We start from the raw sequence: 18,933 nt of genomic DNA, 5'->3' as shown, positions 1-18,933 counted from the left end.
CTTCCTGTGCCTCTGGCTCTTTTTTTTTTTTTTTAATTTCTTTATTGGTATTAAAATCCTTCTTTCCCTTCAGTCCCTCTGCAAAGCTCTTTAGGAGCTGATAACTTGCAACTGTGAATCTACTTCCCTGTTTTCATTAAGTGTATCTGAAGTTAATGACAAAAGGCAGTGCTGACAACCCCGGGAAATGACAGTCCTTTGTCTTTTCCTTGAGGCTGGTAATCCTTTACTAATCCTTCACTCGTTACAGGTGGTTCTGTGCTTACGACACAATGCATTCCTGGAACTGCATCATTAAGCACTTTGTTAGAAATTGAACTGAGCGGGTGCTTGCACATTTACATCTGTTTCAACTTGCTTTCGTGGTGAAAAGTGAAATATGTAATATGCAGTGTCAGCTGAGTGCAAAAGTGAGGGTTGTATATATGTTTGTTGATAGGAAATGGTACTCTCCAAACCACTTGCACAAATATTCTCTCCTTTTGTTCTTGCAACTGTCTCGGGGGTTCTAATCCTCATTAGATGTGGGAAGAAACTGAAGATCAGAAGTCCCGACACAGCTTGTGTAGGGCAGTGGATCTGCTGGCTGAAGTCTAGGCATGTTTATATGTATCGTGCTAGCAACGCTGTTTCCATCTTGGGTGCTATATATAGGACCTAAGTTATGCTGAGAATTCCACTATTTAAATTTAGCTGACTGCTGAGATGATGAGTTGTGCTCTAGAGGTTCTCCCAACTTGGCTGCACATTAAAATCGCTTGGGGAACTTAAAAGTGAGCTCTCAATGCCCAGGTCACATCCCAGACCCATTATCTCTGAGGGTGGCATCCGTACTTTGTACAGCTACCCAGCTGATTCTCGTGTGCAGCCAGACTGGAGGAGCCCTGCTCTGGATTCTGGCTACTCAAAGTGGAGTTCACCGATGAGCAGGATCACCTAGGGACTTCGTTGAGAAGGAGGCCCTCAAGCCCCACCCCAGACCCTATGGAAGCAGAATCTTTAACATGGTCCCGTGTGATTCATGTGCATATTAAAGTTTGAGAAGCACTGAGCTAGAGCAATGGTTCTCAAATTTTGGTGTATCTCATAATTCTTAGGAATTCTAGTTCACGAAAATTATGATTGAGCAATGTAATTTGCTTTAAATCATATACAGATAATAGCTTTATCAGGAGGTGTCTAGATTATTTTTGGTCTAGATTGATAAATGTATTTTGAATAAAAAAGTGAACTTCGAGGCAAATGGATTGTAAACTGGGAACAAGAATTTTATCAAGGAAGGGGCGCCTGGGTGGCTCTCAGTTGAGCATCTGACTCTGGGTTTCCCCTGAGGCCGTGATCTCAGGGTTGTGGGATCAATACCTGCATTCAGGCTCCGTGCTCAGTGGGGGTGGGGGGTCTCCTTGGCATTCTCCCTATCCCTCTCCCTCTGCCCCTCCCCCGCTCTCTCACTCAAATAAATCTTAAAAAAAGAATCTTATCAAGGAAGACATTACAATTTTCAGAGCCTTTAGTGTACAGGTTTTGTTAATGTCTTTTGATGATCTTGAGATATGTGGGGCAGATAGCAAGTTCCCATTTATCGGATTATCTATTGCCTCAGAGATAATTTACTCAAGCCAATGACCATCGACGGGAAACATTCATCTTTGATGTGTGTTTTCACTATTTGTGTAGGGCAAAAAGCCTATAGAATGCTTTTGGAGTTTTGAGTTTAAATTTAGTTAAAAGCTCATTACAAGTGACTCATTAGTTTTTAGGCTGCTGTTGACTTGCTCAGTGGTTCTCAACTCTGTGTATCCAGAAGAAATAGCTGTGGAACTGTTCCTTCAAGCTTAAAAGAATGTTATTACCCCCTACACCACTTCCCCTAATTGAGTTTCTGATTCTTTAGTGTTTTTTTTCTTTTTTTTTTTTTAGCTGAAGCAGCTAAAGACATGGTAGATGAGAGGCACTGAACCAGAATAGGTAATCTGTTCATTAGATGCCTCTTCCTATTTCTGGACCTTTCTTAATACCCACCAGCTGTGTTGTGACGATGCCTCTCCATGGACCTTCCACATGGGTGCTCAGTAGAGCATGTCCAACGAGTGGATTTTGAGTACTGCGGTATACAAAGTCGCAGCATTTCCTGCTGCCTCTAGCTCAACACCTTTTATGAGGTGGGTTTATTTTTATTTTCTGTGCTCTTTTGTGGGGCCGGAAGCCATTTGCCACAACCACTGTACACAGTCTGTTCCCCGCCATTCTCTGCAGTGGTGGGAAGCCCAGCCTGGAGCACCTCCTGCCCACACATTTCCTGGCCCCTATCACGTGGAAACCATCTCTGGTGTTTTCTTCTCTTTGCAGCCTATACCTTTGGCCTCTTTGATCATACCCTTTCATCTCGGGCTTCAAAATACTTTTGTTATGATGGTTGGAAAATACTCGACGAGGTCACAGAGGCCTGTTGCCTGGTTGTGGAGGCTCAGAGAGCTAGCACTGGCCAGTTACCAGAGGCTCAGAGTGTCTAGACTAAAGTTTGAGTGCTATATGACTTTGTAACTACACTTAATTTTTAAAAAAATTACCGAATATCAAAAATGGATCTCTCCTGTGAGGTTAGGCAGCACTTCCCAGAACAAGGCTTCTTAGATGAGGAAATGAGAAAAGAGTAGGAGGAAGCTTCTGAAGAGCAAAATAAAACATTTTATTTGCTTACATTGAATTAATAAGAGGGTCCAAGTTTATTGCAAAACTTCTGTCAATGGGATGAAAAAGAGGTATATTTCCCAGCCCCCCCCCCGCCGCCCCCCCCCCCCCCCGGCCCCAGGCAGCCTGGTGTTGTAGAAAGCATTTTGCAAAGCAGTTTGCTTGATTGGAAAGTGTTGATTTAAGAATCCGTTCTGCCATTTATTGTCTGTATTGACCTTTTGTGCTGTCTCTAAAATTTAGCAAATGGGGCACCTGGGTGGCTCAGTTGGATTAGCGTCTGCCTCTGAGCCTGGGGTCCTGGGATCGAACCCTGCCTGGGGCTCCCTGCTCAGACGGGGAGTCTGCTTCATCCTCTCCCTTCGCCCCTCCCCACCGCTAATGCTCTCTCTCTCAAATAAATCTTAAAAAAGAATTTAGCAAATAATTAGGCACCTAGGTACTGCATGGGGTTATAAAAGATAAGACAGAGCCCTCGCTGTCCAGGAGTGAGTGAGCTAGCATTCAGTGTCTACCATGTGTCTGGAATGGCATAAACAGCCCTCCTGCTATTTATGTTTCCCTATAAATCCCATGAGATGGGGAGGTGGTGTTCCTTTCCAGAGGAGGAAATGGAAATTCAGTTTGCAAGTGTTAGGGTCTGAATCTTATTGCTGTCTTATTCCAAAGCATTTGGATTAGGCTTTCACTGCGATAAATAATAAAATAATAAGCATGGGGATAATAATACTTCACACGTTGTCCCAACAAAATGTAAGTGAGAGTACCTTGTTAATGTAATTGCTCCACAGTACTCTCATGGCAGTAATCAGAAATGCTGAGAATCATTTCGCTCATACTGATTTTCTCCCTCAGAGGCACGTCCAGTTTTACCGGCTTTGGGACAGGACTATGGCGGCCATGGCGGGCCTTCCTCTTTCCCCAGAGGAACGAGACTTAGCTAGGAGTCCTCATTTAGGTCGGCTGTTCAGGCTTGCTCTGCTTTTTTAAATAACAGGGATGAACCACTTTGAACTTTTTATTATTGAAATGTTCTCTCTCTCACACACATGCACACGCGTGTGCACACACCAGACTAGTAAAATAAACTCCCAGATGCCCAACACTCAGCTTCAACAATTAGCAACATTTCCCCCCAATCTAGTTTCAGGCTGTTATTTAGTAAGACACATCTGGAGGGAGAGCACCGTCATTCTATGACTCCATTATTTAGTTAAAAAAGACCTGAATGCCTCCTCAGGGCCAGGTACGAGAGATACAGAGATGATGAGAACAGACCAGGCGCCTCCCCCTCTGCACCCTAAATCCTAGCTGGGAAGAGAGCCAGAGTAGCACATAAATAGAATCATGTTTTTCTGTGGGGAGTGGAGGAAACAAACAGTCTGAGGTGCTTGTAAATGGAGCTGGGGAGGGAGCTCCTCAGAAGCAGTGGTCAGGAAAGCCCTCTCCGAGATGGTGACCTTTAGGCTGAGATCTGACCGCTGGGAGAGCCGAGGGCCCGGCCAGCCTCGTTATCACTTTGCTAACTTATGTTGCCATATGAGTGAGTAGCGGAGTTTGTGTGTGCAGAAAAGTGTTACCTCAGGGGACTAACAACTAAAAGTGCAGGCCTCTGCTTTGCCTTCTAGTCTGATCCTGAAGGGGGGATCAAGTAGGTGCAAACAGTCACAGAAGAGGGAAGGGACATCCAGGCAGAATACAAGACAGTGGTCTTGGGTGAGCCCAGAGACCCCAGGCCTTTCTGGCTCTTTCATCTCTGATGGCAGCATCTGGAACCAGGTGGTACTGGGTGTCCACGGGGCTTTGTGCAAAACCAGGGGTTTTGAGTTTAGTGCTGCTGCGGGCCTCGTGCTCTGTGATCCCCAAGCAAAAGCCACTTCACCTGCTTCCTCATTTGTGAACGGGGAGATCCGGACTCTGCCTCCTGCTTAGGTTTACGGTGAAGATCAGAGGAGATAATGTTTGCTTTGGTGTCGAACAAGCCATTGGGCGGAAAAGATTCTAGATAAGGATGCTGCCCCACCATGTTGCTTGGTAAATCACTGGAATAACGGGTGAGCAAGGAGCAGTGAGGACACCCTAGAGTTTGCTAAAAATAGTGTCTTGAGGTCTCTGCTGGAGAGACGTCCTTTTTAAGGGTAACCCAGTTCTCCCTGATCAAGGCTAGAAGCATGAAATGGAGACCAGTTGCTCACCACTCTCTAAACCACATTCCTTCATCTGCTTAAACTCTCTTAAGTCCTGCCAGCCTTGTCTTATATTTGTAGGCTCCTCCCTTAATATTTTCTTTCCTCCTCCTTGGCTGAATTGTGTTTGGGTGGTTCCGGGAAAGGTGGACAGACACTCTCCGCTCCCTCAGTGGGATTTTTGAAAGGGGGGATCTCTCCCGTGGACTCTATCGCCTCTGGAATGGAAACATGCTCCCCTTTCCAGAGCAAACAGGAAGACTGGGCTCTTCCCAAAGGTGGTGAAAACCCCCTGGAGCCACTTAGGGTGTTCTGGCCTTCGAGAAGATGGGCGCCCAGAGAAGCTGGCCCACGGGAGGGTGCTGCCGAGGTCTGCCTTATGCTTTCAGACCTTGTGTCCTGCGGGGCCTCCTGGGGACCTTTCTGAGGGCAGAGAGGCCCCAGCGGGTGAGAGGGGAGATAAGAACCAGAAGTGTCCGGGGTTGGGGATCCGGGAGCCCTAGAGTGCTCTGGGGCCAGAAGTGGTGGCTGTTGTCAGAAACTGGGCCTGAGCCTTGCCATTGTCTCTGGCAGGCTCTCCATCAAGCTCTCCTGGAAGGGAGCAAAAAAACGTGGCTGCTGGTGTGGCGAGAAGCCCCCAGGGCCATGGTGAAGGGAGAGGGGTCACCTGCTGTGGGAAACAGCACACACTAGTGGGGCCTGGGAGCCTGGAGCTGGCCAGAGGCTGGCCTCGGTCAGTGTGGTGGGCCAGCCTGACAGCCTGTGGGCTCACCATCCCTCTTCCCATGTATTTCCCTGAACATGTGCGTTTCCTAAGCTTGGACACCTTTATCCCTTCGATGGCATCAAGAGGCAGGCAGACTACATTATATTTTATCCACAGGATTGATGAAAAATTGGGATTCAAATGTTGAAGACTAGTGAGGGGCGGTTCTCCTGACTCCTGCCGAGGACTCGTCCCCAAAATCTGATCATGGAAAATCTCCATCATGCTAGCACAGTAATTGACGCGTCTCTTTCATGCCCACGTACTCACTGGACTGAGGACCAAAACTGTATTTAATAGCAACAGTACTTTATTGAGATCAAATTGACATACACCAAAATGCACAAGTCTTAGGTGTCCATTTTGACACATTTTGAGAGGAGTCTACACCCACGTTAACCATCACCCACATCAAGATACAGATAATTTCCACCACCCTGAAACTCTCCTCATGCCCTTTTCCAGTCAATCCTTTTACCCCAGAGGCATCTACTGTTCTCATTTCTATCACTGGTGATTAGTTTTGTCTGTTCTTGAACTTCATCTGTGTGGAGTCCTACATTTGTACAGAGACCATCCCCAGAGTCTGACACAGGGTCTGGCAGGTGGCAGGAATGCAACGTGGAAGAAAGTCCTGGTTCTTAAACTACCCTACCAGAGAGCATTGCTCTCATTGGGAAACTGAGGCTGTGGGGCAGTTAGTGACCTGCCCAGGGCACAAGGCCAGGGCAGCGATGGACTCTAGATGCCAGTCCAGGCTCCCCATTCTGAATGCCCACCTCTCTCCTAAGGCTCCCATTAGCCCCCGCCCCCCCCCCCCCCCCCCCCCGCCTCCTTTAGCGCTTCATGTGAGCGAGCCTGATGATGCTGGGCAGGTAGTGTCCCCTGCCGCTTCCCTCTATGGGAGGTGCTAGGATCACCCAAGCTCTGGAGCCCCATGCAGCTCCTGGCAAAGGGCAGGGGCTCCGTTCGCGGAAGGAAAGTCATCCGCCCTTTTATTTTCATCTAAAGGAGATTTCCCCAAGTTTTGGGGGCTTTCCTTCCCCAGAATAAAACGGACTAAGGGAAAGAGGCCTTTTTGGTGGAGCGCTGCTGCCCCCAGCTGGGCGGCGGGGGACACTACCACCGAGCGGGACGTGCAAACCCGGCGCGTTTTCCGCGTCTCGGGTTCTGGTCTCAATTCTGCGGTTCCTTCTTCGCCTCTTGGTCTCCCGCGCCCTGGGCTACTGGTCTCCGAGAGGCAGATGTCTGTCAGGGCCATCACCCGGCACTTCAGCCTCGGCCTGGAGTAAGGGTCTTCCTCGGAGAACCAGCCAGCCCCAGCTGTGTGTGTGTGTGTGGGGGGCAGATGTGGCCCCCACACCTCGGGGGAGGGTGGGCTGGACGGAAGCTTTGAGGGCCTGCCCGGTATTAAGCAAGTGTTTAATCAGGTGTGGTCAAGGTTTGCTCTTAGGGCTCGGTTCAGAGGAGGGGCGGGGGCGGGGGCGGGGCGTGCAGCCCCTCCCAGCTCCCCATCTCCGTGTCGCACCTGCGGTCGGTGGCGGTGTAACGGCCCAGCCAGCCTGGCCCAGGCACGTGGCCTGGGGCGATGCTATCTCTAACTCGGTATTTTTAACTCCTCTTTGCAGAGGATGTGGCTTCTGCGGGAGAGCTTCAAAGGGTGCCCCCTTTGCCCCGCGGGGCCACCATGACGTCATGGAAATGGGGAGGGGAGGCCCTAAGCCCCCAAACACCTGGTGGGAAGTGGGAGACTTTTTCCACTTCCTGTCCTACTTCTGGCTACTGACTCAGTGTCTGACCTGTTTATTAATTTCAAAATATAGCTCTCCGGGTGATACTCAGAGGAAACCTTATGCATGTGTGTGTGTGTCTGGGTGAAATGAAGTCTGGAAACCAGGTGGCCTTCCACAAAGTCCTCCAGGGTCAGTGCAGGTCAGTGCGCTTCTTAACAGAGTGACCACCCCGGGCCCCACCTGGCTGCTCCCCAGGTCCGCCCTCAGTCAGGAGCTCTCTGTCCCACACACCACTCCAGGAAGTAGGCTGCAGAAGCGCTTTTAAGATAGGACATGTGGGGAATGTGATGTGACCTTTGGCCCCTGACCTTGGAATGGTTGTGCAGTGACCCGACGTCCGACTTCCTGGCGCCCTGGGTACCATCCTCCAGACTCTATTGGATGATTGCCCGCCTGGGGGCTTCATTGGCCAATGGGCCATCACTCAGGTTTTGCTTTCCCTGATAGTTCTTGACAGGTTACTCTTAGCTCTTGGCAAAACGGTGAAACAGTGTCTCGCCCAGCTGACTCCTCTATTCATCTCCATTTTCCTTTCTCTTATGCTCCCCCCACAGCCCCCACCAACTTGGCTTCCTTCCCAGTGCCTAATGGCGCTAAGTATTTATTTGTTCATTTGCTAGTTAAGTGTCTGTTAAGCATCAGTGGTGTGCCAGCCATGGGCTAGGTGTTCCAGACCCACGGATGAACCAGATACATTGCCCATCCTGAGGAGTGCAGAGTTGAGTGGACTTTCTTGCCAAGATATTACCTGATAACTAAGGTGGTATCTGTTAAGGCTTTCCATGTGACCCACGGGAGTGGGATTTTAATGGGCAAACCAAGAAGATAAATAACCCTTCAAGACTCAGATAACTGCCTCTCCAATGGTGGGTCATGGCAGAGGGGGTCACTCGGTTGGAGCTGAAGACCCCACCCCACTTCAGGGTGTTCCTGAAGCACAACTTGCTTAGCCCCCTTCTCTTGAGAGGACAGTGATTCCAATTACACTGAGGGGGCAGGTCTCTGGGTGAAGTGTCAGAGAATCTTCTAGAATCTTAGAACTGGGGTGTTGAGAAGTCATTTGGTTCATTCTTTTGCCCCCAGGGCTGGCCTGTGCTTAATTAAGCTCTTCAGGGCAGGAGGGTATCTATCCAGACAAATCCATTCTACAGCTGGCCTTGGTGACACATTCCCTAGTGGGACTTGTTTCCTTGAGGCTGGTCTCTGTTCATGAGGCCTGGGCCTCTCCAGGGCTGGGCCTTTGAATGGATGTGATGACTGTGTCTCAGGGTTTCCTCAGCAGCCTCTTCCTTCTGGGCTGAGCAGTGCTTGGTGCCTTACTGCCCTGAGGGGCTCTGCTGCTGTGACCCCAGGCCCAGGGCTGACCTCCTAGGGTGCACAGGAACCCTTTGTCTGGGCCTCCTCGTAAGGGTATTTTAATTCCCTCTGACACCCTGGGTGGTGGTGGGGGCAGAGGTGAGAACAGAGTGGATGAAGAGGAGGGGAGTCTCTGTATCACCCCCTCAGCACACCCACTTGCTCCCTGTCTGCCCTCTGACTCAACTCTGCCTTTAGGCTTAACCGCCTTAGCCTTGAGGGAAGGTTCTTGCTGGGATCGAGGAGCCCTGGTTTGAGATGGAAATGTCTCAGGGGGTGTGCTGACCCTGCTTTCCAGATGGCCTCCTATGTGCCTGAGGCCTTGTCACCCTTGGCTTGGGCTGGGCCCGGAAGGAGGAACCCTTGCCCCCTCTGTGGGTCTGGGTGGATCCCCAGCCACTGCCCATCACCTCATAGGTCCTTGGGTGGCGGCCTTTGAGGTCCATGACTTCAGGGCCCTGACCACTGAGGGCCCTGGGATGGCATGACTCCATAAGTTCCCCTGGCCTCCTCCCAGGTTCTTGGAGGGCTCTGTCTTTAGCCCCTTCACTGCCTCCCAGGGTCCTTGCTCCTGTCCCCTGCCCTCAGCCCCCATGTCCCCTTCAGCCTCAGCATCTTTGCCGCAAACTCTGAGGAGTAGAGCTGCCTCCCTGGCCACCCACACATCCCTTGCCTGGATCTTTTGTATACAGACCAAAGTGAATTACTACTTCAGGAGGAAAGAAAGATAAACTAATTTGCCTTAGGTTTTTGAGGGTTAATAAAGGCTTGCTCTATTAACCCTCCCAGGGGCATTTCCATTTAATAGGGGGAGGAGAATGCTTTAATTAAAAGAAATTCCCAATGGCAGGATCTCTGGCATCGTGTCATTGATGAGGAGGCAGTTTTTGGTTTTCCGCAGGGGGCAGAACCTCACCTTTGGGAAGGTGGTACCTGTCCTCCTGTGTGTGAGAGGGACCCGCAATGACGGGGTGTCCTCTGTGGCTGTCCCCTTTAGTGATTTTTAAAGGGACGTGCATATAGGCTACAGATGAGGGGGCTCAGTGAGAACTGAGGATTCCGTGACCGTCCCCCTCCACAGAGGCCACAGAACCCGAGGTGCATGCAGCCTCCCAGTCTTAGATGACATTTTATAGGCGGTGACCCTGGAGCTCATGGAAGGGAGGGACATGCCAGACCCCTATCGAGCTGGTGGCTCTATCCCTGTGAAAAGATGCAGGCCTGAATTGTAGCTGGGAGGATTTGCAGATTTCTGGCTGATTCGGTCGGAGACAGACACACGCGTGAACCATAGAGGTGTTTGGGGACAGGACCCTCCCTTCCCTCTGCAAATCGGTAAGCCCTGGGCTTGATGGCAGTAATTGTGAGGAGGGTGGCTGCCTCTCTGAGGGGTGTTCCCATCAGTGGCCATGACCTCAGGAAAGGCACTCAGGCTCAGAAGAATACCAGGGGCCCCAGGAGGCCCTACGTCCTGTCCGCTAGGTGAGAGCTTAAGACTCTCCTTGGCAGAGTCCCTGAGCTTGAGGGGAGAGGATTCATTTCTTATATCCAGGCTGGGGGGTGGGGAGTAGGAAGTCTGGCTAATCTTCAACCCCTTCCCCTGCTTAGACTGGGCACCCCGAAGTTGGGGCATTGGGTTGGGACCCAGGCAGAGGAGTGGTGGGTGGTCCCCAGCCATGAATCTGTGGGGGCAATGCACAGTTTCAGCGGGAATCTGGTCTGAGAGAAAAGGCAAAGGAAATGGTCCTGGAGGGCAGGAGACAGTGGGTGGCATTTTGGGGATACTTGCTGTGTGGTCCCTGTCTGCCAAATTTCCACCGCCAGTCCTGATCAGTCATGGGCATGGGCCTCCTGCTACGGGTGGCCCAGTGGTGTGGCAGGAAAACGGAAGAGCAGGGACCTTAACTTTTAAGTGGATTTGCCTGGCCCCCAGCAGAGCCTTCTAAGTGGAATTTTTTTAGAGGTCGTTCCAGGAAGAGGTTGACTTCAGCAGCTTGTTGAGTTAGCTTCCTGAGCGACATCAGGACAAAAGCCTTGGTTTCTTTCCGCCCAGCCAGGGATCAATAGCAAGGCGAACGTGACCCTGACCAAACCCAGTCAAACAGGAGCACTGTCCCGGCTCATTCATATTGCCTTTAATGAAGCCATGGGTAGCAGAATATACAACGTGGCTCAGACACACAGCACAGCAGGGACTCCATAATAATTTCCCCCACATCTTGGGGAAAAAGGGTGATACATATTTCCTGATGAACACTATTTAAAAAATATAAACTCCTCACAACGTTCTCCGGGAGCTAGAGGCCAAGAGGACCCACCGGGGATCTCTCACCCCGGGCACATAAGAGTTGATCTCGGGGGGGCGGGGGGCAGCGCGTCTCTCCATAGCAGCCCCCTGCCTTTGCTGGAGTGTCTGGCCTGTGACAAGCAGCAGTGTGGGAACGGAGGGGGTGGAGGCAGTGTTCGCAGCTCTTCAGCATCTTGATCATGACTATCTGGTGGGATCCGGTTGATGGCCGTTGCCAGTGGGGCCAGAGAGTCAGAGGGAGCCTTCTTGTCCACGGGGGCAGAGAGTCTGCCTCTCTGCTTGAAGAGGGGGGAGAGGTAGGGTGGGGAGTCGGGAGTGAGGGGGTGCCGGGCTCTCTCACGGTCTTGGTGACCTGGGATGAGGAAGAACAGTGGTTAGGCTGAATACCGAGGAGACAGTCAGGACAGTTGGGGACGTGGATGGAGATGCCTCTATTTATAGAGTTCTAGGAGCAAAGGGACACTGGAGTTCTTGTGGATGGTGGTGGGGCAGGATGCACCTGTCAGTAGGATGACCAGGGACACGGGGAGAGAAGGGTATGGAGATGCTAGCTGGGATTAGGGCATAATAGGAGCATAGTATCTTCGCGTCGTACTGGGGGCAGAGGACATGACGAAGGAAGCAGGGGTCCCTCTGGGTTTTGCAGTGAACAGGGCACGATAGAAGGCATGGGCCTAAATGAGTCTGGGTCCTGCGTTTCTCTTATGTTTCCACTCCTGTGTGGGTGACCCTTGCTGTGACTTGGCCTCAGCGTCTTTCTTTCCAAAACGAGGAGAAAAACAGCTGTTCTTCCTAATTCGTAGGGGAGACATGGCTCAACTGAGGTGCCTCTTGTCCCCTGAGGAGTCCTACCAATGTTCTAGGCCACTGTTATTAGCAATACAAACCCCTAACCAGAAAAAGTGGAGGAGTTTGGTGGGCCCCGCTTTAGGACATAAAAGCAAGAGCTTGGGGACCCACCTTGAGACCCTCGCAGCCCGCACTCCCACCTGAGACGCCTGCTCACCTCAGCGGGACCATAGCCGCAGTGTCATGAACAGGTTAAACCCGACCACTTTCAGGAGGAGGATGCGCAGCCCGATCACTAGCAGGTTGTGGAAGTTTAGGTTCATATCTGCAAAACCAAGAGGTTATTGCATGTACACCGGAGGTCTGCACAGCCCCTGTGACCCACCCATGGTTTTCCCCAAAAGGTGGCTGGAGGGTGGGCTTTAGCTCCTGGCCCACCTCTCCCTTTGAGCTTGGGTGCATAGCCATTCCTAAGCAGATTTGTATATTCCTCCAGGGTCAACAGTATTCCATTTCAAAGGAAAACACCAGCTGCACTCAGTCCTTATTTTATGCTGCATCCCTCAGGAGTGGGGATGGGGCAGGGCTCAGAACTCATTGTAATCCCTTGGGTCTGGGTCTCTGAGTGAGAAGCTGGTGCCTGGACCCCAAGAGGCACAATTCAGTGAAAACAGCTCAGATGGAAATGGACGGGCCCAGGGCAGGGGGCCGGGAGTGGTGGGGATCCTGAGAGACGAGACCCCCACCTACATGGATTCTGCTGCTTTTCTTGAAAGAAGGCAGGACCCCAGCTACTGCTACAGAGGGGACATGCCCTTGGGAGGAGCTGGTGAGTTCAGGGCTCTGCATAAGCCAGTCGGAAATATCACAGCTGGGTTATGGAGAAACTCTCTTTGGTTCTCCAGAGCCCTAGGAGTGATTCATGGGGTTGAGGGAAACTAGAGACTCATCCTGAAAGTCCTTAGAGGGGGAAAGAACATTAGAGATGGTGAGAGGAGCCTGGTTGATTCAAGAATGTTCTCGTTCTTCCTAACTTCATTCCAGATCCACATATCCCTTCCCCCCTCTCCTATCTAGTCAGGGTGATTGTGGGTACATCTTGAAGCTGGGATAGACCCCTCTCTTACCTGTTTCAAAGCTTTTCTCTATCAAAGTGGCATCACAGGAAAAATCTAAAAGGAGAAACAAAGACATTTTCTTAGAATTGAGTGTGCTGACTCTCTCACGTCAGACCTCCTAGGATTTGGGCAGATGAGCCTCTGTCTACAGGCTTTCCATGCTCTCTCCTTGAGAGGTCTGGAGGGGACTTGTCACCTGTGGACCCCTGCTGGGAGAGCCACTGGCTCTGGCTTCCAGGGACCACTCCATTCACTTCACGAACACTGGTTGTGCAAAGTACCTGTCACCCGACACAAGGCCACAAGGAACCATCAGACACACAGCCTGCCCTTGGGTAGGTTCCAGTCTGGAGTCTGAAAGAGGCAGTAAGACACCACACAGTGACAGGTGCCATGAGGGGTGTGGATGCTTTCTTGTGTCCCACAGAGTCTCCACCCCTGCACTCCAAATTTGTTCCTTTGTTGTCATCAGCTCAGTCAATGGCGCTGTCATTGACTCAGCGGCTGGGGCAGAAAATCCAGCCACCTTCCTTGATCTCCTCTTTCCTTCGCACCCCTGCACGGTTCTCCCTTTGAATCTGAAATCGTGTTGGCCACTCAACTGCCCTGCTCCCCGCTGTGCGGGCCGCCATCATCTGTCTGCCGCAACAGCTGGCCTTTCTGCTTGCACTCTTGGCCCCTACAATCCATTTTCCACTCAGCAGTCGGAGTGCTCTCTGAAAAAAGTAAAGTGGATGTCATTCTCCTACTTAAAAACCAATCGGTAGCTTCTCATTGGACTTAGGAGAGTGGCTGCCCTCTCACACCCTAGGAGGCCCTGTGATGTGGCCCTTCCCCACTTCGTCCATCTCCTGTCCTGCTACTCTTCCCCTTCTCGCCGTGCCCCTGAGTCAGGCCTCCACAGGCTCCCCCCCTACCCTCGGCCCGGCCGCTCCCTGCTTATCCTTTAACTCTCATCTCACCTAGCATTTCCCCAGAGAGCCCTTCCCAGACTCTCTGTCCCTAAGTTGGCTGTTTCCTCCACCCCCAAGTTAAAGCACATGTTACAGTCTGAAGTTCTCTAGATTTCTGCTTGCTGATGGACGGCCTCCCCCAGCTACACTGGAGCTTGCTCAGGGCAGACCCCTCATCTGATTTATTTACTCCTCCACTCCAGCACCTGGCACGTGGTATATGCACAATCAGTGTTTGTTGAATGAATGAACGACTGGGTAAGGCTGGATCTTTGGCAGAGAGGCAGAACCAAGGGGAGGTATCTCGGAGAAGGGCATTAGATGGGGGCCCGGCAGAGAAGCGAGGGGCAAACAGCCTGAGCAGAGGTAGGGAGGCAGGAACTCAGGGCGGGTGAGAAGCCAGTGCCCTTCCCGCCACCTTCTCCCCCTCTGCTCTTTGCCTAAGACATTCTGCGACCTGCCAGGATGGAGCGCACTGGTGCTCAGTAACGAGAGCAGAGGGACTTTGCTGACAGTGGAGGAGGCCGAGACCACCCATCAGAGCAGCTTTTAGATGCCATCCACCTGAGCTCCGGGAAGAACCGGGTGTCTCCGAGTGGGGAGACTCGGCTTGCACAGGCACCGAGGCCGCACTCACCGGAGCTGGAGTAGAATTCCTCGTTGAAGGTACCGTTACATTTAAAATCGGTGCTGCTGCCCCAGGCCAGGGCCCCATTGCTCTTGGAATTCATCACCTTCATGTCCAGCACCGTACTGTTCAAGCCGATCACCGTGGGCCCCTGCGGTTTTTGCACTTCGGTTTTAGAACCAAAATCGGTGAACAGGCAGACTGAGATATTACTGGACTTAGGGCCTCTCAGCTGGTACACAGCAGGGTCAGGGACCTTGACATCTGTGGGCCAAAAGAACCCAGGTTAGGAGATGCTCATTTCCCTCCTTGCCCCAACCCAGGCCTGAGTCCAGATGCCAGTGATGGGCAAGAGCAGGGCTCTGTGGGGCTGGCAAGTCACATTCTCAGGCTTTAGGTGGGAAAGAACATTCTGGAAACCAGTTGCTCTAAGTGGACTGGGAGTCAGGGCCAAGCATAAGCCACGAGTCCTGGCCAAGAGGCCAGGCTCTCAGGGAAGGCTCTCTGCCTGGCCCTGCCTGCCATTCAAGGAAACCAGAAATGCAGGGCTACTTAATGATACTGTTCATTCTTTTACTTAATAGGAACTTCTTCAAAAGCACAGCGGGACTAGTAAGCAACAACATTGGTCTGGCAGGACAATGCAAGCTTAGAATAGAGGCCCAGCAAAGCAAACCAGATGTCTTGGAATCAGGTGTGGCCTCCCCCAAATTAGGGTGGGTATGGACAGAAATTGGAGGTTTATTATTGGCTGGTATTAAGATGGAAGATCGGTCACATCACCAGGAGATTTCTCATTGATAAAAGTTTTAGACAATAAATCAGAACACCCGCATCCCAGTCCTGGCTTTACCATTCACTAGATACAAGGCCTTGAACAAGTCACATCAGCTCCCTAAGGGTCACGAATTTCATCTGTAAAATGGAGACATTGCCTCCTCCACCTTCCTAACCAAGTTATTCTGAAAATCAAAGGAGAAGTTTCTCTCTACAAAATTATGTTTAACAGTACTGAACAAATGAAAGTAATTGCAGCTCTTGATCATACCAGGATATTGCCATGATCATGTGCTACTGAGTTATATACAGTCCATTTCTACTCTTCACCCCCAGGAAGCAGGGGCTGCTGGAGGCTTTTCCTTTTGCTGAGAATCATTCTTCAGTATTTCTGTAGGATTTTGTGTTTTTAATGTAACTCTCATTGTTTATTCTTTCAGACCTCCTGCCTTTAGAAGAGGAAACAGAGGGTTGCTGGGAGGGTTAACACATTGGGGCCACCCAGAGAGTTTACAGCAGGGTTGGGACTAGAGTTTCCTGCCCCTGTGGTTCTCTGCTCCCACAGCTCCCCACCCTGCATGCAAAGTTTCTCAGACCAGGGGTGTACCTCACTTGTGAGGCCAGCCAGGGTGGCCTTGGCAAGGCAGACTTCCAGCTGGACCTGAAACCAGGGACATCAGCCTTTGGCATGGCCTTGAGTTGCTGAGTCAAGGCATCCCAAGGGTGTCAAGTCAAGGGTGTGGGGCTGTCTCTGGAGCAGAGTAGGGGTGGGTCCATGGTCCCATGTGAGGGACATCCAAAGCTCTGGCCCCGAGGGATTCTGCCTGTTCCTTTCCAATGTCCCCATATCTGGGGCTGGGGGTGGGGGTCTGATATCACTGTGGGTTAAGGCTCTAGGGCATAAATCTTTTACAGGGAAAGGAGAGACAGGAAGCCATTATGTGCCACCAGCATACCCCAATGGGTTTGTTAGTCCTCAGTGGGAGTCACAGGTGGGACTGGGAAGGGGGATGTGGAAGGGTATGAAAGTGGTGAGGGAATGTGGCCTTGAGGAGAAGGCAGAGGATAAGGTGCCACCAGTGCAGTTTGGGCTTACAGGGGAAAGGGGTTGTGGTGGGGGCCCGATGTCCAACTCTGAGTCCTGGTTAAACACTCACTCAAGTCCTAGAGCCAATAAGTGTCAGGCTGAAGAAGGTCTAGACCACGCTGTCCAATATGATAGTCTTTAGCTACATGTGGCTATTTAAATTAAAACTAACCAAAATGAAATCAAATTAAAATTCAATTAAAAATTAAAACTTCATATTAAGAGCATCGTAGCCGCCATATTGGACAGTGCAGGTTGATAGAACACTTCCATTGTCCCAGAAAGTTCTATTGGACAGCATTGGTCTGGAGAGAGCTATGCCACAGAACATGAGATTTTTGAGGAAAGGGCTGATTGTGGGCCTTAAAAGCCATCTTTAAGTCTGTGGGGTGGGGGGTGACTCCATCAGGGAAAGGCCAATTTTTGCTCAACTTCGCTAGTGAGAGATCAACATGAAATAACAATCAACGAAGTCAGAAGACTTGAGGTGATTTTCGCTGCTCTCAAGTTTTGTTTTTACCAAGACTTCATTCATTTTGGGCTTCCCTATCTGCATTTTTGCTGTTGTTTCTCCTGTCCAGCTTCCTTACCTCTGATTTCCTCTCTTGCTCCCCTCCCCTCCCCCTCGTCCCCCCATTCTCTTTTTCAAGCTCATCCGCCAAAGTACTTGTCTAAAACCTAGAGCTGATTGCACCGCTTTTTGTTCAGAATAATTCAGAGACTCCCTAGTGCCCATAGAATAATGCCCAAATTTCCTGGCATGAAATTCAGGGGCTGCCATGATCTGGAGAGCTTGAATTTTTTCTCTCAAGTCCTTTATGTGCCCTAGATGAATAGAGCTTCACCTGCTTGCCAACATGAAGAGTCTTCAGATGAAGGTCTCCTCATCTAGGGCACATAAAGGACTTGAGAGAAAAAATTCTAGCTCACCTAGTGTCTGCCGTATAGCAGGTGCTCAAGAAACGATTGTTGGATAAATAAATGGCCTAGTAACCATCAGATTTGCAAAATTCTTGCTTATCAGAACTTTTTGGTAAGAAAAGCTGGGTACTTATTCTTAAACTTGATTTTTTTTAACCGCTTTTACTTCCGCTCCCATGTACCTCTAGCACAACCATCTCTTTTTGTCTGAAGACAAGAAATGAGTCACTTTTAATTTGGAGGTCTTTAGGGGTCCATCTGTCAGAGCCCTGGCAGGAGAGGCATCCTGTCCCATCTTAGCAACACACATCCTACCACTGATGACATCTCAGAAGTTGGCCTTAGCAAGACGGGATCAAGTTTTCAATGCAGAAGTTCAGCTATGCTAGATCCTAACCTTTCATTTTAATTCAAAACTGACTACAGAAGCACATGTCCGAATGTTCTAGCGCTTTGGATGCATAGGGGCACAACAGTGATTGAAAGCTTCCTTCCCACAAAATCTGTGCTTTGTAAGTTAGGTACTAGGAACCCAGAAGTGTTCCTAGTTAGCAACACTGACTCTGGGTCCCACTGAGCCTCTGGTGAGCATCAGGAAGCAGTGAGCCTGGGCGGACTTACCAGGAGTTATGGAAACTCTGGTTCCTTTGCCAAATTGCAACTGAGAGGCAACACCTTCATACCACTGCTGAAGTCTTCATTACAGAAACCCTTAGGTTTCTCCTCCTCTGAGGGATAGGGTAACCTACCTTGTAGAGCCCATTGAAGAAGGAGAAGGGTGGTCCCTAGGACATGAGGTGTCCACAGAAGGAGCTGGCCCCCTTTCACATTCACATCTGGTCTACATTTCTAAATTGGATCCCCAGTTTCCTAGTGGCTGGCCTTGGCCCTAATTGTCTGTATTCTATTGAAGGCTTTAGGATTCCTTTTCTCTATTGTCTAAAAAGACATTTTGTTTGCTTTTCCCTGCATCCAATTTATTATCAGATGTGTTTACTTAGGCCAAAATGCACATACCTTGTTCACGTCCAAGATCATGCCTTCTTTCTTGTTGTTCCTTATGCCTGAAAGTCCCCTTCTCTCCAATCTTTGCCCATACAGATCTTACTCATCCTTCAGGCCCAACGAATCCTTTCTACTGCATAAAACCTTATCTGTCTAGGCCAACTTCCAGCCGTAAACCTATTCCTCTGAATCTCTATTGTACCTATTGATGTCATCAATTTGTTAATACTAAAATAGTTTTCAGCTTGCTAAATTTATAATAGTTATGTCCCTTTAGCTAGTTTTTATCCAATTTAGGAATAGGTCAGTCATCTTTCTTAGACTTCTTTGCAGTCAGTCTCTTTTAGAGTGATGGCCACATAGAAGGCATTAGAAAATATCCATTGAGCGATTAAAGTAAAATTTTAATGTGTTTGACCTAGAGAAACACAGATTTTCAAAACTGATAGTGATGCGTTTTCCTTTCACGGAGGCCTCTGTAAGACAATTCATTTTAACACCCACAGTTAGCCTCACCATAGTAAGACTGATATCCCCAAGGAAAGGAATAGAGAC

General features: G+C 50.2%; 1 gene segment (V, D, J or C); it reads right to left on the bottom strand.

Annotated features, from left to right (window-relative positions):
- Nucleotides 1–10,912: 10,912 nt before the first annotated feature.
- The window catches only part of LOC118550108 (T-cell receptor alpha chain constant-like), a 281,704-nt gene continuing 273,683 nt past the window's right edge, over nucleotides 10,913–18,933 (bottom strand). The window contains 4 exon segments of the C gene segment in view: nucleotides 10,913–11,452; nucleotides 12,107–12,214; nucleotides 13,017–13,061; nucleotides 14,598–14,852. Of these exon segments, the coding sequence occupies nucleotides 12,108–12,214; nucleotides 13,017–13,061; nucleotides 14,598–14,852 (407 nt within the window).

The sequence above is a fragment of the Halichoerus grypus genome, chromosome 8 (assembly GCF_964656455.1).
Source record: "Halichoerus grypus chromosome 8, mHalGry1.hap1.1, whole genome shotgun sequence".
In the NCBI taxonomy this organism is placed as follows: domain Eukaryota; kingdom Metazoa; phylum Chordata; class Mammalia; order Carnivora; family Phocidae; genus Halichoerus; species Halichoerus grypus.
The sequence above is the reverse complement of the archived record's forward strand: the minus strand, read 5'-3'. Positions and strand labels throughout refer to the sequence as shown.